This window comes from Bombina bombina, chromosome 3, assembly GCF_027579735.1.
Source record: "Bombina bombina isolate aBomBom1 chromosome 3, aBomBom1.pri, whole genome shotgun sequence".
Classification (NCBI taxonomy): domain Eukaryota; kingdom Metazoa; phylum Chordata; class Amphibia; order Anura; family Bombinatoridae; genus Bombina; species Bombina bombina.
In genome coordinates, this window is record NC_069501.1 from 966110548 (window position 1) to 966131322 (window position 20775).

General features: G+C 36.7%; 1 protein-coding gene across 4 annotated transcripts in view; it reads right to left on the reverse strand.

The window, feature by feature from the left end:
- Positions 1 to 13639: 13639 nt before the first annotated feature.
- The window catches only part of RCBTB2 (RCC1 and BTB domain containing protein 2), a 193244-nt gene continuing 186108 nt past the window's right edge, over positions 13640 to 20775 (reverse strand). For 3 of the 4 annotated variants that reach the window (XM_053708022.1, XM_053708023.1, XM_053708024.1), the window contains exon 13: positions 13640 to 14702. In XM_053708022.1, the coding sequence (XP_053563997.1) occupies positions 14562 to 14702 (141 nt within the window). In that variant the 3' untranslated portion in view covers positions 13640 to 14561. Of the gene's footprint in view, positions 14717 to 20775 lie in introns of all 4 variants that reach the window. The other variant, XM_053708025.1, reaches the window with a different exon arrangement.

Sequence of the window (20775 nt, forward strand, 5' to 3'; positions counted from 1 at the left end):
TATAATTCAAATGTTGCCAGAGCTCTACGGTCTACAGAGGTGTTGCAGTAAGGGGCGGTTTTTTACTTACTGTACTCTTTAGCCGATGGTGGAGCCTGGATGTTGCCGCCCAGGGTGGTCTTCTTTATCCGGTTTTTGGATCTTCTGTTGACGGTGGTTGGAAAAGGTTAATCACCTCTGGAGTTCCAGTCCTCAGTTCAGAGAGCAGTTTTCGGAGGGGGCAAGATAAAACTGCCAATGTATTTTCTTTTCTCCGGTCTTTTCTTCCGCTTAAAGTTAGAAGCGTGTGTAGGATGAACAGTTTAAAATCCAATGTTGCTTATATCGGAAGATTTGAAGTTCTTTTTTTGTCACAGTGGGTTTATTTGTGACCCAGTGGTGAATTAAAAGAGTTTTTCACAGTAGTTCGCTACGCGTTTCGGCCGTTACATTGGCCTTTTTCAAGCTGTACTACTGTTAGGGAGTTTGGCGGTCTTTTTATTTGTTTTAGAATTCCAATTTGATTAGGTCAATTATTCAATTTGCCTATAATACTTGCCTATATCCGTGCAAGTATTATAGGCAAGTATTATAGGCAAATTGAATAATTGACCTAATCAAATTGGAATTCTAAAACAAATAAAAAGACCGCCAAACTCCCTAACAGTAGTACAGCTTGAAAAAGGCCAATGTAACGGCCGAAACGCGTAGCGAACTACTGTGAAAAACTCTTTTAATTCACCACTGGGTCACAAATAAACCCACTGTGACAAAAAAAGAACTTCAAATCTTCCGATATAAGCAACATTGGATTTTAAACTGTTCATCCTACACACGCTTCTAACTTTAAGCGGAAGAAAAGACCGGAGAAAAGAAAATACATTGGCAGTTTTATCTTGCCCCCTCCGAAAACTGCTCTCTGAACTGAGGACTGGAACTCCAGAGGTGATTAACCTTTTCCAACCACCGTCAACAGAAGATCCAAAAACCGGATAAAGAAGACCACCCTGGGCGGCAACATCCAGGCTCCACCATCGGCTAAAGAGTACAGTAAGTAAAAAACCGCCCCTTACTGCAACACCTCTGTAGACCGTAGAGCTCTGGCAACATTTGAATTATACACGGACCTCACATCCACATCAAAAAAAAGAAAGACATAATAACAGACTTTGCAACACAAGTTTTCTTTGCAATAAATCTTTTTTTAACAAAGTATAAATACAAGTTGCAAATATTGACGAACACTGTCAAAAATCGTCCTGAACATTTTAATCATAAAAATCCACCGGTGGTTTTTCAAAAAAACCCAAAGTTTGGGAAAAATACTTTTAAATATACCTTTTTGTAAAGTGTCGGCCGACCAGTATAAGGAGTATATTTTTTAACCTCCAACTATATTCCTGCATAATATTATCATTATAGCATTTTTTATCTATTTTAGGCTTAATTATCTACCTTTCATTTTAATTTGCATTTCCATCGCTTTATTGTATGAAATATATTTGTCATTTTATCCTCTGATTTACTCACAAAAGCTCTTCATAGCTCTTCAGAGCACACTCACAACACAAAATTCTGCTAGACAAACGCACACGTTCCCAATGCAAGCATTAACATAATTATCTTTCGTGTTTCTAGACTATCTTAGGAAATTGAACTAGGTATTCTATGTACTAGGTACAAACTCTTAAATTAGCTGTTTACACTTAGATTCCCCGCACAACGGAGCAGAATATATCAGCCAAATATATCAACCTAGAAATAAATAGTACAACCATTGAAACTGCATAAAGACCCAACAACTAAACATAATTACACACTATATACAGGGCCTTTCGTATACCCCACATTTTTGAAGTAAAGACATATATATGGTTTTAATGTGTATTTTAAATGTATATGTATATATTTTTTTGATAAAATAAAATAGCAACTAAAAAGTTTCTTTTGTCATATTACCTGGTCATTTTACTAAATTCTATTCTGTAATCATCTCTGTTCAATCAAAAACATAAGGGTATAAGCATTGAATTGCGCCACTCACTCCTTAAACCCACACCCCTCCTTTCCAAACCATAAGCAGAGAGTCAATATATCTCTTATAAAGGACCAGGTCCGCGCTGGCTGGGCATGAGTCCCAAAATAGGGACTCCCATCTACCCATATACAAATAGCGTAGCTTGGCGCAAACCTGGTCCCCATAGCTGTTCCGCATATTTGACGATAAAATTTTCCTTCACAGTTAAAATAGTTATGTCTCAGTATGTAGTCTATGCCATCCAGAATGCTTTTGTGGCATGATAATATCTTTATTCAGATAATATTCAACAGATTTGAGACCTTCATGATGCGGGATGCAGGTATATAGCGATGTTACATCACTGGTTACCATATACCTGTCATTCCATTCCATATTTTTTAAAATGTTTAAAACTTTGGTAGAATCCCTAAGGAAAGACGGTAGCCTATATGATAGGTCTCCCTGGGGGGTTATCCAATCTCTTGTGGATTTTGGGCAAATAGTAAAACACCGGAATTTTCGGGTGTTTGTTCGTTAGGTAATCATACTCTTTATTATTAATAATGCCCATATTGTTCGCCTCTAATAGCATATTGTCAAGTGATCTCTTGTATTCATCAGTAGGATTCGTCCTCAGGAGTTCATAGGTCTCTTTGTCTCCTAAAATTCTATTTGACTCTTGGGAATAGTCATTTTTATTGAGAATCACTATCCTACCGCCTTTATCGGCTGGTTTGATGACGATATCCTTGTTGTGTTCTAATTTCATGATAGTATCCAGTTGTTTTCTACTAAGATTCTTTTTATGAGAATTTACTGATTTCAATTTTTTGATATCGTTGCAGACCATTGTCTCAAATGTTTCGATGGCTGGTCCTTTACAATTTGTAGGATAGAAACAAGACTTTGGCCTCAGATCTGTGTGTACATAGTTATCTCTATTGGCAATCGTGCTGGTTTTGATTCTCTCTATTGGAGATTTAAAAAAATATCTTTTTAAAGTGAGCTTCCTCACAAATTCCTTAGTATTGAGGTAGGTCTGGAATTTGTTTAGCCCTCGTGATGGTGCATAGGAGAGACCTAGCCCTAGCACTTTCTTTTCTTCTAGTGAGAGGATGATATTGCTCAAATTGTAAATTCCTTTGGTTTCATCTTTAGAACTCGAGGATACTTCAGCGTTAGGGTTGGAAGTTTCAACCTCTTGTTCAATTACTGGATGTCCCAATTTTGATCTATTCTTATGTCTTTTTCCTGCTCTTTTTCCCCGAAGTACCTTCTTTTTATTGGGGTGTCTACATCCTCCAACGTTATTTGTTTTCTCTTTCCTCCATTCGGGTCTCTTATTAGGATATTGTTGTGTCCCATCCCTAAAAAAAGAGGGGGTGGATGCTACATTGTCACCCTCTCTGAAGGTCTCTCTAGGTCTATGATTTATATCTCTAGATGTCGGTGTAACCAATAATGAAAACCTACTTGAGGTTCCCTTATAGTTCTCTTTCCAATCTCGTTGGTGTCCTCTAGCACCCCCTTGACAATTATTCCTATTGAAATGATTAGATTGATGAGGTTTATTATAATGTTGATACTGGAGTACTATCCCCATAATGTCTACGGTTATCAGTACTGTGTTTCTCATAGTTGTGTCGGTAATGGGTTGACTGGCTTCCTAGTTGGATGGGTATGGGCAGAACCATTATGATAACTATGTCCATTATAGTGTGGTTTATAATATATCCTTCTTGGGTGATTTTGAAATCGGTTTTAATGACCAAAATTACCTTGGGGTCGCTGATGATGAAATTCATCCCAACTCTTATATTGTTCGCTGTAATCATTACTGTATTCCTGACATTGGAAATTTGGTGGTGTATGGAGATGTCTCCTAGATCTATCGACATATTGGAAGTTTCCTCTCAAATGATTGGCATTATGTTCCCTATAATGAAAATTTCTGTATTTGGGAGTGTGGTTCCTAAATGCACGATTGTTCGTGGAATAAGAGTTGGATCCATTTCCAACTCGCCTCCCTATATGTCTATTATTGTGTGATTGTGGAATCCTCCCACACCTTTCATCCTGATTATGTGTCTGTATGGCATTAAATGGTTGGGTAGTCTCTGGTATACACATATTAGGTTCTATAGCTGTATTAGTATCAGGAATATCTTGTATAGCATTTAGATCTCTAATGATCTTCTTAGTTTTTCTAGCAATTGTGTCATCTTTGAGTTTATTAATCTTAGTGTACAAATGCTCCTGTGTCTCTTTAAAAGTCTGTGAGTCTTTGAAGAGCTCCATATTCTTCTCTTCAATCTGAATATCGGAATCAATGTGTGTCAACAGTAGTTCTTTATATTTTATAATGAGCTTCTTAAGCTCTTGTGAAGCCTCATTGATAATTTTGTTCCAGTTATCAGGAAAATCATTGGAGTTTACATTGAAAGAACATTCTTTCACAATTTTTAAACCCTTAGGTACAATATTTAAATCCAAACACTTTTTAAGGAAGGATATTTTATACTTTCAGGAGTTTTTCAAGATTCTTAAAGATGGTATTAATGTCAATTACTGTGCTAGTGCCTGTGGTGTCATCTCTATTCAGGGCAGTGTTGATATCTGAATTTACATCAGTTCTTAAATTGCTAATGGATAAAGTAGAATCCATAATGATATTGATTATAATGAGATCTAAACCTGTTATCTGGCTGCCGTTACTAAGGATAGCGAAAGCGAATCACAATTGCAATATATATATTTAGTTACCAGAGCCTAGACAGAATACAAGCTACACTATAAAAGACTCCCTAACAGATTCTAGAAATAATGATAGATATTAAGATATAGGAGTGCCAAAGGGCTAAAGTATTACACAGGTTTAATAGCAGTGGGATCCCTTAGAATCACCATATAGAGGATGTATAATGGGAGAGCGAGAACTAATAATGGAAAAAGATTATCAAAATTATCTCAAATTAATCACCTGACGACCATCAGGTGATCAAATAATCTCAAATTGATGGATCAATGTGGTTAAAAAGTTTATTATTTTTTAGTGATCATTCAGTATATGATATCAAGTTTATTGCTTATAATATAGGATTTATTTTATTTTTCAGGATATCATTGCATTTATTATTTTTTACCAGGATATCATCGCATTAACTTCATATAGATATTTTCTATTTTGGACTTTGAATTGGACTTTTATTTGGATTTTATGTTTTTATAACCTATTTTTGTATATCCACAAGAGATCTCGTATTTTTTATTGTGTTGTGCCGGCACTGGGATATACTCACTGTGTTATTGTTTTAACCCTATTTATCTGTTAATTGTCATCCTTCTTTTAATAACTGTAAATTGTCATCCTACTTGCAATTAGTATATATTTAGATCTTTGCATTGCACACCTCAGTATAACGTAACACATATTCAACATCACAGATATTTTAACTTTTTATCCTCGCATCACTAGATTCATTAGTGGTCATTTCCACAGGTTTGTTTTATTTTATTTTGTATTTTTGCTATTTTGTATCAACACGTATATATTGTTATTTCACAAAAACATTTTTTTCACATTTATATACCACACCCCCACATTTTTGTATTAGTGTGCTTTCAAGATCTTGAGCATATTTTAATAGCAATCCCCTATCGAACGTATTTGGGTACTATTAACTGTTAAATTTTATATAATCTTAAGGAGCGATATTCTTATCCATACATATCTGGATATGGATTAGTATTCCCCATTAATTAATTAGAATTTTAGCTGTTCTCTAGTTAGATCTTAACTTTTTAAACCCTTATAGAAAATCCTTTATGTACATTGTTATATATTCAAGCAACTGTCTGAACTGGTCTCAATATTTTTTTAATTCTTTTATTATTATTGTAGGAGATATTTTTCTCCAAGAATAAACTTTTTAACCACATTGATCCATCAATTTGAGATTATTTGATCACCTGATGGTCAGGTGATCAATTTGAGATAATCTTTTTCCATTATTAGTTCTCGCTCTCCCATTATACATCCTCTATATGGTGATTCTAAGGGATCCTATTGCTATTAAACCTGTGTAATACTTTAGCCCTTTGGCGCTCCTATATTTGAATATCTAATACCCTTAATTAGTTCCAATAGATGAGGGGTGTCTCTCACATAGGACCTCAAACATGGCACCATAGGTTTAAGTATTTGATCTACATATTCCGACAATTTGGTGGTGAGTCCCCCTATCCCCGACACTATCGGCCTTCCCGGAGGGTTATTTAACCCCCTATAAATTTTGGGTAGGTGATAAAAAAAAATGGGGAGGACAGGGTTCCCCACCACCAAGTAATCATACTCTATTTTTGTGAGCACCAGACTTGTTCTACCATCACCAATAAGGTTGACATAGTCTTTAAGAAAATCTTTCGTAGGATTAGTGTCCAGGATACGATAAGTCCCCTTATCTCCCAATAGACGGTGGGCCTCTCTTATATATTCTTGTCTATCCTGGACCACAATTTCTTCACCCTTGTCGGCGCTGCAAATGATTATATCTCTATCCTCACTTCGTTTTTTAAAGCTATATTCTCAGCCTTAAATAGATTTCTATTGGTGTTATTTTTAATATCTTTCTCCATCAGAGACTCAAAAACTGGTAAATAATTACCTTTTGACTGTGTAGGATAAAAAGAGAACTTTTTCTTGAGTGAGCTAGGGTTCATTGGTATAGAACTAGCTTCCTCTTCTAACCCTTGTAGGATGTCAGTTAGAGCCTCATCAGTTAATATTTCCAGGGTATATCCTTCGGCCTCTAAACTTTCTAATACTATTATAGATTCGTCACCCTTCTCTTCCAGGAGTCCACATTCAACTTGTTTATTCCTCAATTGAAAGTGCCTGGCTTCCTTATTAGTTTCTTTATATCTATAAAAAGCTTGAAATCATTAGGGGCTATATCAGGGGAAAAGGAGAGGCCCTCTACTTAATAGTGCCTCTTCTTCCTTGGTCAGGGTCTTTTGTGATATGTTAAAGATTTCCTGTGCATGAAATTTCAGTGCTGCCTTTCTCAACCCTTTTTTGTGTTTTTTGTTCTACATACCACCCCTCCTCTACATCCTCTTCTTCGTATTCTATGCCACTTTTTGGGTTCCGATTCCCTTCTTGTGGTGGATCCTTTGGGTGTTGGCCTAAAAAAGGTCCTATACCTGATCTTTTCTAAAAGGGAAGTAACCCCTAATTCCTTTATGTTGTTCTGTATTATTTGACTAATTTGCACTTTTCTTATTTTTAAAGATATCTTTGGTATTCTTACTGTTGTTTACTTTCTGTATATTCACCTTGGGTCTAGCTGACAGGTTACTCCTATTATAGAATTCCTGATTCTATTGAGTAGAATGTCATTTCTCTAGATTGTGTCCCATTCCCTTGGTGGGGGGCTTCCCTCCAGTTATTCCCTTTATAATTTAACCCAAACATGTTCATTCCCTTGATGGGAATCTCTTCTATCATTGTTTTTGTTTTTATTGTTGGTTTTTACCTGTTTGGGTTGTCCATTGATATGGAAACATCTGTGATCGAACCCAACCCTCGTATCTACATTTTCCTTAACCATATTTATTCTTGGGTCCTCTCTAGTGGGAGTTTCATCCTGTTTCTCGCTATCCTTATTCCCCATAAAGCTTCTTCTTTATATTTTTAATCACCTCAGATTCAAACTGGTTTAAGGAGGACCTATTCCTTTTATCTAATGAATGTACAGGAAATCCTGTTTATATTAATTTAAAACAGTTTCAATCTGTGCAATTTCATTCGTTAGCTTATCGACTTTTTTTTTTTTTTTTTTAGATAAAAAATTCTACTTTATTGAGGTAACAAACAAAGTTAAAAACAACAGCGACGTTTATCCCTGTATCTTTTCAGGATAGAGATAAACTTCCTAGAGCACTCATCCATAGCATCCTCCCACTCACTGTGGAACTCCACCTCATCCAATTCAAATATGCAAGCTTTATACAATTTTAGACCTTTTGGTATGATGCCATATTTTTCAAAATTTTCCAATGTTATGAGGTCATACCAACAGTTGATCTGGGATCTACACAGTTTTTCTATTCTGCGGAAAATAACTTTTGGATCCCTTTCTTCCCCCTCTGTATCAATGGTAGTTGAAAATAGCCTACTTCTGGTTGTGGGATCAAAATAGTTACCAAAGCTATCCAAAGTGGCAGTAATTAAAAGAGGTTCTAGCATATATGTGTTAAGTATCAATTTGGTGTTAGATTAATAGGTGCAAATTTTTATTATTCTACAGCTCTTTTTTATGTAGTGATATTAATTCTTAATTGACCATTATGATATATATACAGGGAGTGCAGAATTATTAGGCAAATGAGTATTTTGACCACATCATCCTCTTTATGCATGCTGTCTTACTCCAAGCTGTATAGGCTCAAAAGCCTACTACCAATTAAGCATATTAGGTGATGTGCATCTCTGTAATGAGAAGGGGTGTGGTCTAATGACAGCAACATCCTATATCAGGTGTGCATAATTATTAGGCAACTTCCTTTCCTTTGGCAAAATGGGTCAAAAGAAGGACTTGACAGGCTCAGAAAAGTCAAAAATAGTGAGATATCTTGCAGAGGGATGCAGCACTCTTAAAATTGCAAAGCTTCTGAAGCGTGATCATCGAACAATCAAGCGTTTCATTCAAAATAGTCAACAGGGTCGCAAGAAGCGTGTGGAAAAACCAAGGCGCAAAATAACTGCCCATGAACTGAGAAAAGTCAAGCGTGCAGCTGCCAAGATGCCACTTGCCACCAGTTTGGCCATATTTCAGAGCTGCAACATCACTGGAGTGCCCAAAAGCACAAGGTGTGCAATACTCAGAGACATGGCCAAGGTAAGAAAGGCTGAAAGACTACCACCACTGAACAAGACACACAAGCTGAAACGGCAAGACTGGGCCAAGAAATATCTCAAGACTGATTTTTCTAAGGTTTTATGGACTGATGAAATGAGAGTGAGTCTTGATGGGCCAGATGGATGGGCCCGTGGCTGGATTGGTAAAGGGCAGAGAGCTCCAGTCCGACTCAGACGCCAGCAAGGTGGAGGTGGAGTACTGGTTTGGGCTGGTATCATCAAAGATGAGCTTGTGGGGCCTTTTCGGGTTGAGGATGGAGTCAAGCTCAACTCCCAGTCCTACTGCCAGTTTCTGGAAGACACCTTCTTCAAGCAGTGGTACAGGAAGAAGTCTGCATCCTTCAAGAAAAACATGATTTTCATGCAGGACAATGCTCCATCACACGTGTCCAAGTGCTCCACAGCGTGGCTGGCAAGAAAGGGTATAAAAGAAGAAAATCTAATGACATGGCCTCCTTGTTCACCTGATCTGAACCCCATTGAGAACCTGTGGTCCATCATCAAATGTGAGATTTACAAGGAGGGAAAACAGTACACCTCTCTGAACAGTGTCTGGGAGGCTGTGGTTGCTGCTGCACGCAATGTTGATGGTGAACAGATCAAAACACTGACAGAATCCATGGATGGCAGGCTTTTGAGTGTCCTTGCAAAGAAAGGTGGCTATATTGGTCACTGATTTGTTTTTGTTTTGTTTTTGAATGTCAGAAATGTATATTTGGGAATGTTGAGATGTTATATTGGTTTCACTGGTAAAAATAAATAATTGAAATGGGTATATATTTGTTTTTGTTAAGTTGCCTACTAATTATGCACAGTAATAGTCACCTGCACACACAGATATCCCCCTCAAATAGCTATAACTAAAAACAAACTAAAAACTACTTCCAAAACTATTCAGCTTTGATATTAATGAGTTTTTTGGGTTCATTGAGAACATGGTTGTTGTTCAATAATAAAATTAATCCTCAAAAATACAACTTGCCTAATAATTCTGCACTCCCTGTATATGTATCTATCACTTAGCGAATGCATGATTTTAAATGTGTTTTATAGATACTTATGTATAGTACCAATCTGGGTATAAGATAAATAGGGGAACATTGTTATTATTCCACAGTTCATTTTATATATATATATATATATATATATATATATATATATAGTAAGCAGTGATATTAATTCTCATTTGATCATTGTAACATTTATTTATTTGGTTTTTGTATTAGGGAATGCTTGATTTTAAATATGTGATGTGTAGATGCTTATGTATAGTACTATTTTGGGTGTTGGATTGACAAGTGTAGATTGCTATCATTCCCGAGTCCTTTCATATGCATCAGGCAAATAGTAATTCATGTACCGCATTTGTCACTCGGTCTCCTTCATATTGGCCATGCCGCACGATTAAAATGATTTACTATTATACATAAGTGTTTCCGGTGTATGGCCACTATAAAGGAGCCGGGAGGAGGTTGATGAGCATTGCCTCTGATAAAGCAGGGAGGAGCCCTGCAAAACGCATTAGGCCATGCCCATCTGACGCTATGGAGTATGTGTGTGAGTAGTGTGGTGCGGTAGATCTGGAGCCGGCTTTTACAGAGGACCGCTCACATAGCCACACACCTCCGTTTGTAAGACCACAGCCTGTGGTAGCTTTCCCACCCCGAGCCTTAAGTATAATCATAGTGGGGAATATACACGGCGATGACACGCTGGTGTTAACTGGGTTATACCCACAAGAAGTCCTACTAAGACACACATAAAAAAAGCCTAACACTAACCCCCATATAGGTACTCTTTTTCCAAGCGGCGACCTCTTCTATCTCCATCCAGGATCGCAGAACTGAAGACCGGCGAACGCAGAGGATCCTCTTTGTACGATCACCTCCGTACACCGAATAGTGAATTCAAGGTATGCGATTAAATATGGTGTCCCTTGCATTCCTATTGTCTGATTTGATTCTTCAAATTCAAATCAGCCAATAGGATGAGAGCTACTGAAATCATAATGGCTGTTATTTTTCTGATTTCAGGTATGCTACAGTTGCATCTCTGCATTAATATATTCCACTTTTACAGCGGCCTGAGATAGGGTGTGCAGACCTCCTATTTAATAGTATGTCTTTCAAATAAACCAGTGCCTAGTTGATAGCCCAGTTGAAAGCATTGTTTTTCCTTTTTTCTTTACTTTATGATGTGCCTATACACTCATTTGTGTGATTCAGCTCTGATTATGTATAAACTACACCTAGTATAAACCAAATATATACAATGATATACCCCCACCTCTGACTTACTACATAGTTACCAGAGAGGATACCAATTTTGGATATCGCTATATACAAACCCCCACCTTATCCTCCAATTTATTATTAACAAGCAGAATATAGTTGAAACATAAGTCTCTTTTAAAGTTCGCTGTTAGATATATTCATGTTATAAGTGAGACGATTAGTTAATGTTCCTTTTTAGTCTGATATGCACTGCAGCCTTGTTTACAGTACCACTATATAAGATGCATTCTCTATTACCCTTACTAGCTTAGCTTACCTTTATTGACCCAGATGGTTTATTTATGCAGTGGTAATCACATAACCCATTGAGTCATGCAGGGGTTACTTTTACTAAAGCAGGGCTCCCTAACAGAGGCTTTACTATATTATCTAATATGGCTTTATCCTATATAAGCTTTTCATGTCTAAATCTGGCCATATCTCAATGGGCTACGGCTTCCCTCCTTTAGATGTGTATAATACGTCAGAACACTGACATGATCACATACCATAGTTTCTTACTGAGAATATAATTTTTCTAAGACCAAAACGAGCAAAGTTGCATAGAGACACCAGACATACATACACACAGATAGACGGAATAATGTGAATAATAATACTAATCTATGTATCTATCTGCAAGGAGATCTCATACTCACATCAGTTTGTCTTAATTCCAAAACTAATTTTACAACCTATAGTTGGTTCGGTATACCCCATATACCAGTTTATATAACATGGCTTAAGGTGGTTGAGTACTTTATAAAATAAAAAAATGGTTCATTATTTGAGATCCAAGAGTTGTCTCCATCTATTTTTGATTACCTACTTTAGCTTTGCATTTTGTATATTATTAAGAAGTCCAAGCGTGGCCTCATTAATCTTCCAGTGGGTACATAGTTTGTTGTGCAAACACTGTTTACTAAATGTGTAAACTGTCAAGTAAACATGCAATGTATATTCACCCTGACTTGTATTGGTCATATGTTGTGAAACTAGTTTTCTTTGTACTATCTGATGTGAATTGACAATTACTGTTTGTATGCCTTGAATTGAACCCAAATAAAAATTGTTAAAAAAAAAAAAAAGAGAACAGATATGTTCAGCTTTAAACAAAAAGATGAAATGTCAGGTACAACATCAGATGAGTCCTCATCCCCAGAAGCAACTTCACCATCTGAAGACAAAACAGTATCCCTGGTCTTAGGGCACATAGCACTTGTAGAAGGTAAAATCTGAAATTAGCTTTTACGCTTGTTTGACAGCAGGAGAGCAGTCAACGCCTTAGAACTTGCAGCCTTGATTAAAAAAATTCACGGTAAGAGACACCACATCAGCATTATACTGTAATGAACAAACAGTAGGTGCATTAGTATCCAGAGAAACAGCATGAGATTGGTCTAATTACATTAACAAATCTATACATGAGTCACATAAATGAGCTGGAGAAGGTACTTCAGCTTTCTTACAATAAGCCACCTAATAATGGTAGAAAGGTGTTCCGGAGACTCAGTTTCTTGGGTAGATTTAGGACAGAATCATGCTGCTCCATTACAGCATATGGCAAAGTAATGCAATAAACACTATAATCCCTTAAAAAGCTCTCACAGGTACAATGCACGCTAAGCTGAACTGCAAAACAAAGCAGAAGTTAACATTACATCTGAGGACAGATAAAGCTCCTTAGTTAACGGACAACTAAAAGGGGGATTTTGCACTACAAAACTGAGAACAAATAAGCACTAACCCAATCTGTGAAAAACAGCCAACGCGCATGTAAAATATAAAAAGACTAAAAGGGACATTGTGCTAACCAGACAAGCGTTAACCAGAGGTACGCAACCCAGATGTGCGAAAAAACAAAGAGCACCAAAAAAGCTGGCGGGTGGAAAACAGCAAGGGAATAGTGAAAAGAGTCTGTCCCAGGGTCACATATATCTTGATTCTTATTATATGTTATATCACCTGACATGTTATCAGGCTGAGCATCCAAACTTTGCAATGAGCATATTAGATTTTATTGAACTGCATTGTGCGAGAAACATTTTTGAAAAATGCTGGTGTACAGTTCGCACTCACAGTATTGATTGCTCGCTGACAAAATAACACCCACATAGGAAAGGGGATTATCGTTGCTTGTCAAAAACCTTGATATATTTTAAACCACCCTCGTTTAGAAACAAGGAAAATTACTTATACGTTTAATGTAATCTACATAAAGACCTAAAACATGCTGTTCTGCATTTCCTGGTTTGTTCATCAAAGTTTTTTTTTTTACTCAGAGAAGAATGTGCAACTTTGGCAATGAACTTATTAGATTTAACACATATATTTGTTTACCTTTTATGCCTTTTTAGGCATAATGTAGCCATAAAGAAGTTTTACTTGACAAAATGCTCTTTAACCAAATGTGAAATCCGGGAAAATAAAAAAAAATACTGGACTTAATTTACTTTGAAATTATTTATTCACAACAAATAGCAACAGTATTAATTTGCACTTTTGTACTTTGCAAGGCCACAATTGTTTTTTTATATTATTATAACATGCATTCCAATTTAACACAAGTATATTCTGCTACACTATTTCTGCTCCAGTAAAAAAATAATATTCCCTGGTTCTAAAAAGTGTCTAAGATCACGATGTGCATTCAAGAAATACTGCTCTCCAACAGTAAATAAAAAAAAATATCAATCTATGCTTTAATACGTTTAAAACTAATTACATTTTCTTAAATTTATATTAATTATTCTCACTTGCTTGAAAAACACAAAAACTAGCTTTACAATTAAAGAACTAAATTAAACTAGTGCAAATACAAATCTTTAAAATGATCTACCGTCTGGCTAAACAACACATACACTTTCAGGCTTGTCAAATATTTTTTATTATGTGGTAAGATTTATTCACACGTTTATTTTAAAATACATGGTCTCTCTTAAGCCCTCGGGGATAAACATTGGGACATCCCTGTTTGAAATACTTTGCCTAATAAATCAAAATATCAGTTAATAAAATAATTTGTGTTACCAATATTTTTTCTTTATTATGACTTTTTTTTTTAAACTCTGGTACCCAGAATTATTCCATAATCTCTCAAGTACTTTTGCACTATAACGCAATGCAAAAAAAAAAAAAGGAAAATAATTTAGAAAAAAAGGACAGCAGAAGATTCCACATACTAACTACTGAGACCCCATTTCAAAAATTACCTTTAAAACAAGATATAGTTTTGAACAATACATTTTGTAGAGTTTGTTTATTGTATTATATTGTTGATGAGCAAACTACAAACACACCAATATGTCCTTTTCTGTTTATGATTAGGGCTGATGCAATAGGGTATGTACCATCACATTACAAGGCACATTCAGTTTTTAAACGCCCCAGCTTTGCTTGCTTTGTTGATAAAGTTCTTGAGAAGGTCACTGTCCATCTCAGCGAAGGCATCCGTCTGAGTGATTACAGTCATGTGGTTTATACAAAATCGGAAGCAAAAGTCTTCAAGATCCTAGGAGCAAAAATCTGGTTACAGCTGAATTAGTTATTAAGTGAAATAAGCTGACATGATTCACTTTGCACTATAATGATACTAAAGATGGTGCCTTCTACTTGCCTAGACAGGAGATAAATCAGTTCATTACCTATGGTATGCTTTAGGTCTACTACAGGGACGTTTCAAACGTCTTTAGATCCAAAGCAGGTAATAAACAATGTTCATTGCATTTGTCTTGAAACATGCAGCAAACAGGTTGTTTTGCAATTGTAATTATTAGTCACACTTTACAAGATATCAAATTATATATTAATTGTAATGAAGGTAATTCTGTACAATAATGCATGATTAAAAAAAATTAAATAAGAAAGCTGTGAGTTAAAAAGTGCATTTGGACAATATAAATCATTTTGACCTTTAACAGAGACAGTATATAGCAAGATTATAAAACAGGGAAACCATTATAATTTATAGTTATAACAAATCGATATATGCAGCTGTAAATAAGTATAATGTATAAACCAGAACAGTCACTGAGCATGTTAAAGATGCCTTTAAATAAATTGTAAATTAAAAGTGCTGTACTTTAATTCTGATGTCGTGCCGCGTAAAATGTAGGTGCTTAATTAAATGCAATATAGTTTGAAGGTAGTTAATGTGGCAAAATCTGGACCAGGTTTATAACCCAAAGCATCTTTTTTATGCCAGTGGAGCGGTTAGGAGACATTTCTAGAATTTGTTTGATAAAATACTACAACTCTCTCTGTTTTTTATTTCTCACATTTAAAAAGTCTTTCACTTCATATTTTATAGTAAGTATAAATAACCATTTTATGTGACCAGATCAAAATTAAACTTTCATGATTCAGATAGAGCAAGTTATTTTAAGCAACTTTCTAATTTACTATTATAAAGTTTTCTTTGTTCTCTTGGTATCTTTATTTGTATAGCAATAATGTAAGCTTAGGAGCTGGACCATTTTTGGTTCAGTACCTAGGTAGCGCTTGCTGATTGGTGGTTACATTTAGACACCAATCTGCAAGTGCTACCCAGGTGCTTAACCAAAAATGGGCCAGCTCCTAAGCTTACATTCTTGATTTTTCAAATAAAGATACCAAGAGAACAAAGACAAATTGATAATAGGAGTAAATTACAAAGTTGCTTAAAATTGCATGCTCTATCTGAATCACGAAAGTTGAATTTTGACTAGACTATTCCTTTAACAGAAGAGCAATTGTAATATTGTATTAATAAATATGTGGAATAATGAATAAACTTACATTAATTGTGATCTCAGAGAAGAACATACCTTGTCTAGTTGGATTTTTTTTCTTTCAATGATATTATAGACTATAAAGACATTTCATAAATTAGTAACTTATTTGTATATTTAGAACAGCAGGATATTAATTGTGGCTCAGATGGCCTTTCAAAAAGAAGAAAGAAAAAAAAGGAAAGGCAGGTAGGTAATAAGCTACCAGTACATAAACAAAAACTAATCCAACTAAATGTGTCCGTAGTCTCATTCAAGAAGCAACCAGAATCAAATGTGTGGAATAAACAGTGTCCTGTGTCTGTAAACGTCATGCCATTGGGAAGCAGTGCAGAAACTAAGGGATCCGTCACAAAAAGCTTGGTTGCTGGTCAGATGTCTGAATCTAAAAACACCCTGCAGTCTGAATAGACAGGTCACTAAGCATAGGAGACCCTGCTCATGAGGAAGCACATTCAAAAAGTAGTCAGGTGTCTGCACGTAAGTGTGGGGCGGGGGGCATAGCAGCCATAAGTTCAGCCAGAGTAGATGTATTTCTGTAACTAAGGAGATAGCTCAATAGAGCTCCTAGATGGGCAACTGACCACAGTGATCGACAGGGAGAACAGATAACTCCTGTCTAGGATAAGCTCAGCACAAGAGCCTCAGAGCTAGGTCTACCCTCCAATCCTCCAGCTCATAGTCCAGAGACTTTGCTCTATTTGTAAGGATAATAAAGGTAAAGGAGGATAATATGACACACAATATAAACCATATTCTTAGGGTAGAGGGAAAAACATTACTCATGCACTAGTAAAACGTCAGAAAACAGGCTTATAAAGTCTAAATAATAACACAAGAGCCCTCCAAAACTTTATAGGATTATACATTTGTAATCAAATACAATACCCTGAAATGCAGTGCAATGCTCTCTAAACCGTCACAGATCTCAGGGAGCAAGCATCTGTACATCAAAGATGACCATGCACTGGTAATAAGGGGAGGCGATTTCCCATGATGCTGCTCGCTTTCTCCAACTGTTAAACCCTTATGTAAACGTCTCTTTATGATCTAGGCTAAACTGATATGAAAATGTATTGTTTTAAGGTAATGCTGCAGGGTACTTGAAACTGAGTGCTAGGGCAAGTTACGTAGTTTCTTAAAGAGACTATGGCTTAATTTCAACATATTGCAAAACATTGTGCCAAAAGCACATAGAATAAAGGCCTGATAATATAAAAGGTCTCTGCTTAGATAAGATGATATAAAATGATCCTCTAGAACTGAGATTCTTCACAAAATTCTAAAAAGGCATATATTTTTTTTACTTCTCATAGGGGTGTTCCCTTTATTTCTGGATGTGAAATAAGCCCAATGCAATATGCATGACAGAGTTCTGCTGCATTAAAACTTTGTGCGTTATATTACTTTACACTAAAGATTCAAGTTTTATTACATTTAAACTTTGCACTTTCTATTTTGTGTTTTAATGCATATATGCAGCAGAGTATTTAGGATTGTGATTTTACAAACTCTGATTATGCTTTGACAGTTTCTGCATAACTAACGTATGGTCATACTTTGTATATTTACATATATCTTTTACAAATTACATTGCACTTTGTATTTCTTCTATTTAAAATAAAACCGACAGCTTACAAGATAATTAAGACCCCCAAGGCAGAACATACAGTGATCTGAGATGTCATCGCAGAAAATGCAGCATGCCTGCAGAAAGAGCAGGACACATGCAGGCACTGTTAGCGCCTGAACTTTGTAGACAGTTCTCTTCAAACAGAGCTGTGCTCTGGTTGCACTGTGTAAGTTTTCCTTAGCACAGTGCATCCAGAGCAAAGTGCTGTTTGAAGTGAGCAGTTAAATATGCAGTACCGCTGCAAAGCAGCAGCTCATTGCTTGTTAACTGGCTCTCAGAGAAAAAAAAAATCAAACCCGCACCCTAGTCTTTCCCAGTCTGCAAAGCTGTTTATTCTGAATGTAAGACGTTGGTATGAGCTTTGCATCTTTTTTATTAATACATTTCTATGTTAGACCAAGAGAAAAGGAAACATATTTATTCAAGAGGCATTTTAAAATTTTCTTTTTTTAAATGCAGCTAATTTGCAATGCAATTTTCAACTACTGCACTATATTATAAAATGTAAAAAAAAATGCTTTATTCTTCAGTTAATCAACACATTGCAATTGAACTGCTGCCTTAGTGTAATTTAAAATTTAATTTTATATAAAAATAACCTGCAGAAAATTTTTCACAAAAAAAAAAAATCTCATTGCAGAAAGTGAAGAAAAGTTCTGACTCTGGGATTAAGACCAGCTTGTGTAAAATGCTTACAGCATTTCATGAGAATTGTGAGAGAGCTTCAGACATTCCCTGGGAACTCCCCTGTCCCTTTCACTTTCTGAAGCTGTCAGTTTTATTTTACAATAGAGCAAACAAACTGCAATTTAGTAAGATACACAGAAATATACATAGTATGATCCTAATTTGTTAAAGCAACACAAAACCCTGCAAAACATAATCAGAATTTGTAAAAGCACTGCTGTATCTAAATCTAAATTCATTAAAATACAAAAAAGGGAAAGTGCAAAACTAAAATGTAATAATACTTAAAATACAAAGTGTCATGCAGTGCTCTCCCCTTCAAATACAGAGATGCAAAAAACACTCCTTAGACAAGTACAGCAAAATTTGTCTGTCTATAATCTTGTGAGATTTGGCTGTGCTGGAGGATTATTTGATATCACCGCATGAGTGGAGAGCTTTATGGGAAATTTGAAAACAAATTATGCTTACCTGATAATTTTCTTTTCTTCAGATGAAAAGAGTCCACAGCTGCATTCATTACTTTTGGGAATTTAAAACCTGGCCACCAGGAGGAGGCAGAGACACCCCAGCCAAAGGCTTAAATACTCATCCCTCTTCCCTCATCCCCCAGTCATTCTGCCGACGAACAAGGAACAGTAGAAGAAACATCAGGGTGAAAAGGTGCCAGAAGAACAAAAACAACAGATGCCCCAAAGAACAAATATGGGCGGGGAGCTGTGGATTTTTTCCATCTGAAGAAAAGAAAATTATTATCAGGTAAGTATAATTTAAGTTTTTCTTCATAAATGGAAAGAGTCCACAGCTGCATTCATTACTTTTGGGAAAACAATACCCAAGCAATAGAGGCCACTGAATGCAAAAACGGGAGGGTACAAGAGGCGGCCCATTCTGAGGGCACCTGGCCTGAAAACCCCTACCCAACAAATCCTGCTTTGTCCGAAGCCGAGAACAACTTTTTTTGAAAAAAAAAGGAAAAGGCCCAAGGACACTGACCCGCAGATAGTCCACAGCCTTGCTAGAGACTGCAGGAACTAGACTCGACTGAGTCAACAGCCTCCAAGAGACAGCGTCCCCAGCAGTCGGTCTCCAAACAACACACCCCTTACTAATAAAAAGGAAACAAACTACTGTATTCTTCCACAAAGAAGAAAAGGCACGGAGAAAACATGCTTGTGGCTAATTCCCTTTAAGGGACTCAAGGCGCCGCTCATTTTATCAACCTCAAAAGGAGGAAAGGCTGAGTAGACCTCGCCGGGGATCGAACTTGCAAACCTCAGTTTGCTACAGTGCAGAGTAACCACGGTGCATTTGTATGCTGAGCTAGCTTCCAGCTAGCATAAGGAACTCCAGAAAAAAAAAACTAAAAAGGGAACGAGAACTAAATAAAAACAAAGAGCAAAAACCCGAGAAACCAGATAAGACTAACAGAGACCCAACCAGTCTCATAGAAACAAGTGGAGGCAACGACCAGACCCCAGAAATACAGAAACTACGGGATAAGGCCGGGAGTCTGAAACAGAGAGAGGATCTTCTCCTAACACAGTGCAACCACACTCTAGAAAGCAACTGAAGACGAAGGTCCCCAAGTTGCAAAGGTATCTCAGAATACCAAAATATTCAGAACAAAACCTCATGCAGCAAGCTCAGATAGGTCTGACGAAACACCTGAAGCAAAAACACTGCACGCTGCAGTCATCTAAAAATGACTCTGAAACTTAAATACTTTCAGGGCAAGTAGAAAGCAGCTGAAGATAGGATCCTTCTGATTGCTAAGTATCCACTAACCGGCGGATAACATTGCAGGCTATCTAAGAGCTGCCAGTTCTTCCCACAAATCTTGAATGTGGAGAAAGGAGAAACCCAAAAAGGCTTACTGTACCTCGAATGCTCCGAGGACGAACAGAAGAGCAACAGATCTCAGATCCTGCTCCAACACCAGACCAGCCCAAGCGACAGACATGTCTGATAGACAGGGGGACAGAAGACCCCAACCACAAGCCTCCAGGGAATGGAAGAAAAAAGGGGGGACTCACCCACCCCAACAAAGCTCGGTTGCCAACCCAATCCGCTCTTACAAAATAAGGCACTCCCAAGAATAACCCCCTAGGATCTGGAACAGAGAAAAGTGCAATAGATCCGTAGGAAGACCTGTTGCAACTCTCAGACAGTCTCTACGTAGAGAGAGAACAATTTCCAACAGGTGGAACAGAGCCCACCGAGCAGCAGATACTGCCCCTTACAGAAATAAGCCCCCCTGATCCCACCTCCTACACACAAGGCAGGACAAGGACCCTCCAGAGAGAGGAAACCCCAACTCATAAGGAAGATAAACTATCCCCTCCGAAGGGAAGGGCACAGATAAGAACAGCGTACAAGTCCACAAGACATGAAGCTATAGTATGATCAAAACACGGATCGAATGAAAAATCATTCAGACACCACTGTTGACCCAACAGAGAAAAACATAATTTATGTAAGAACTTACCTGATAA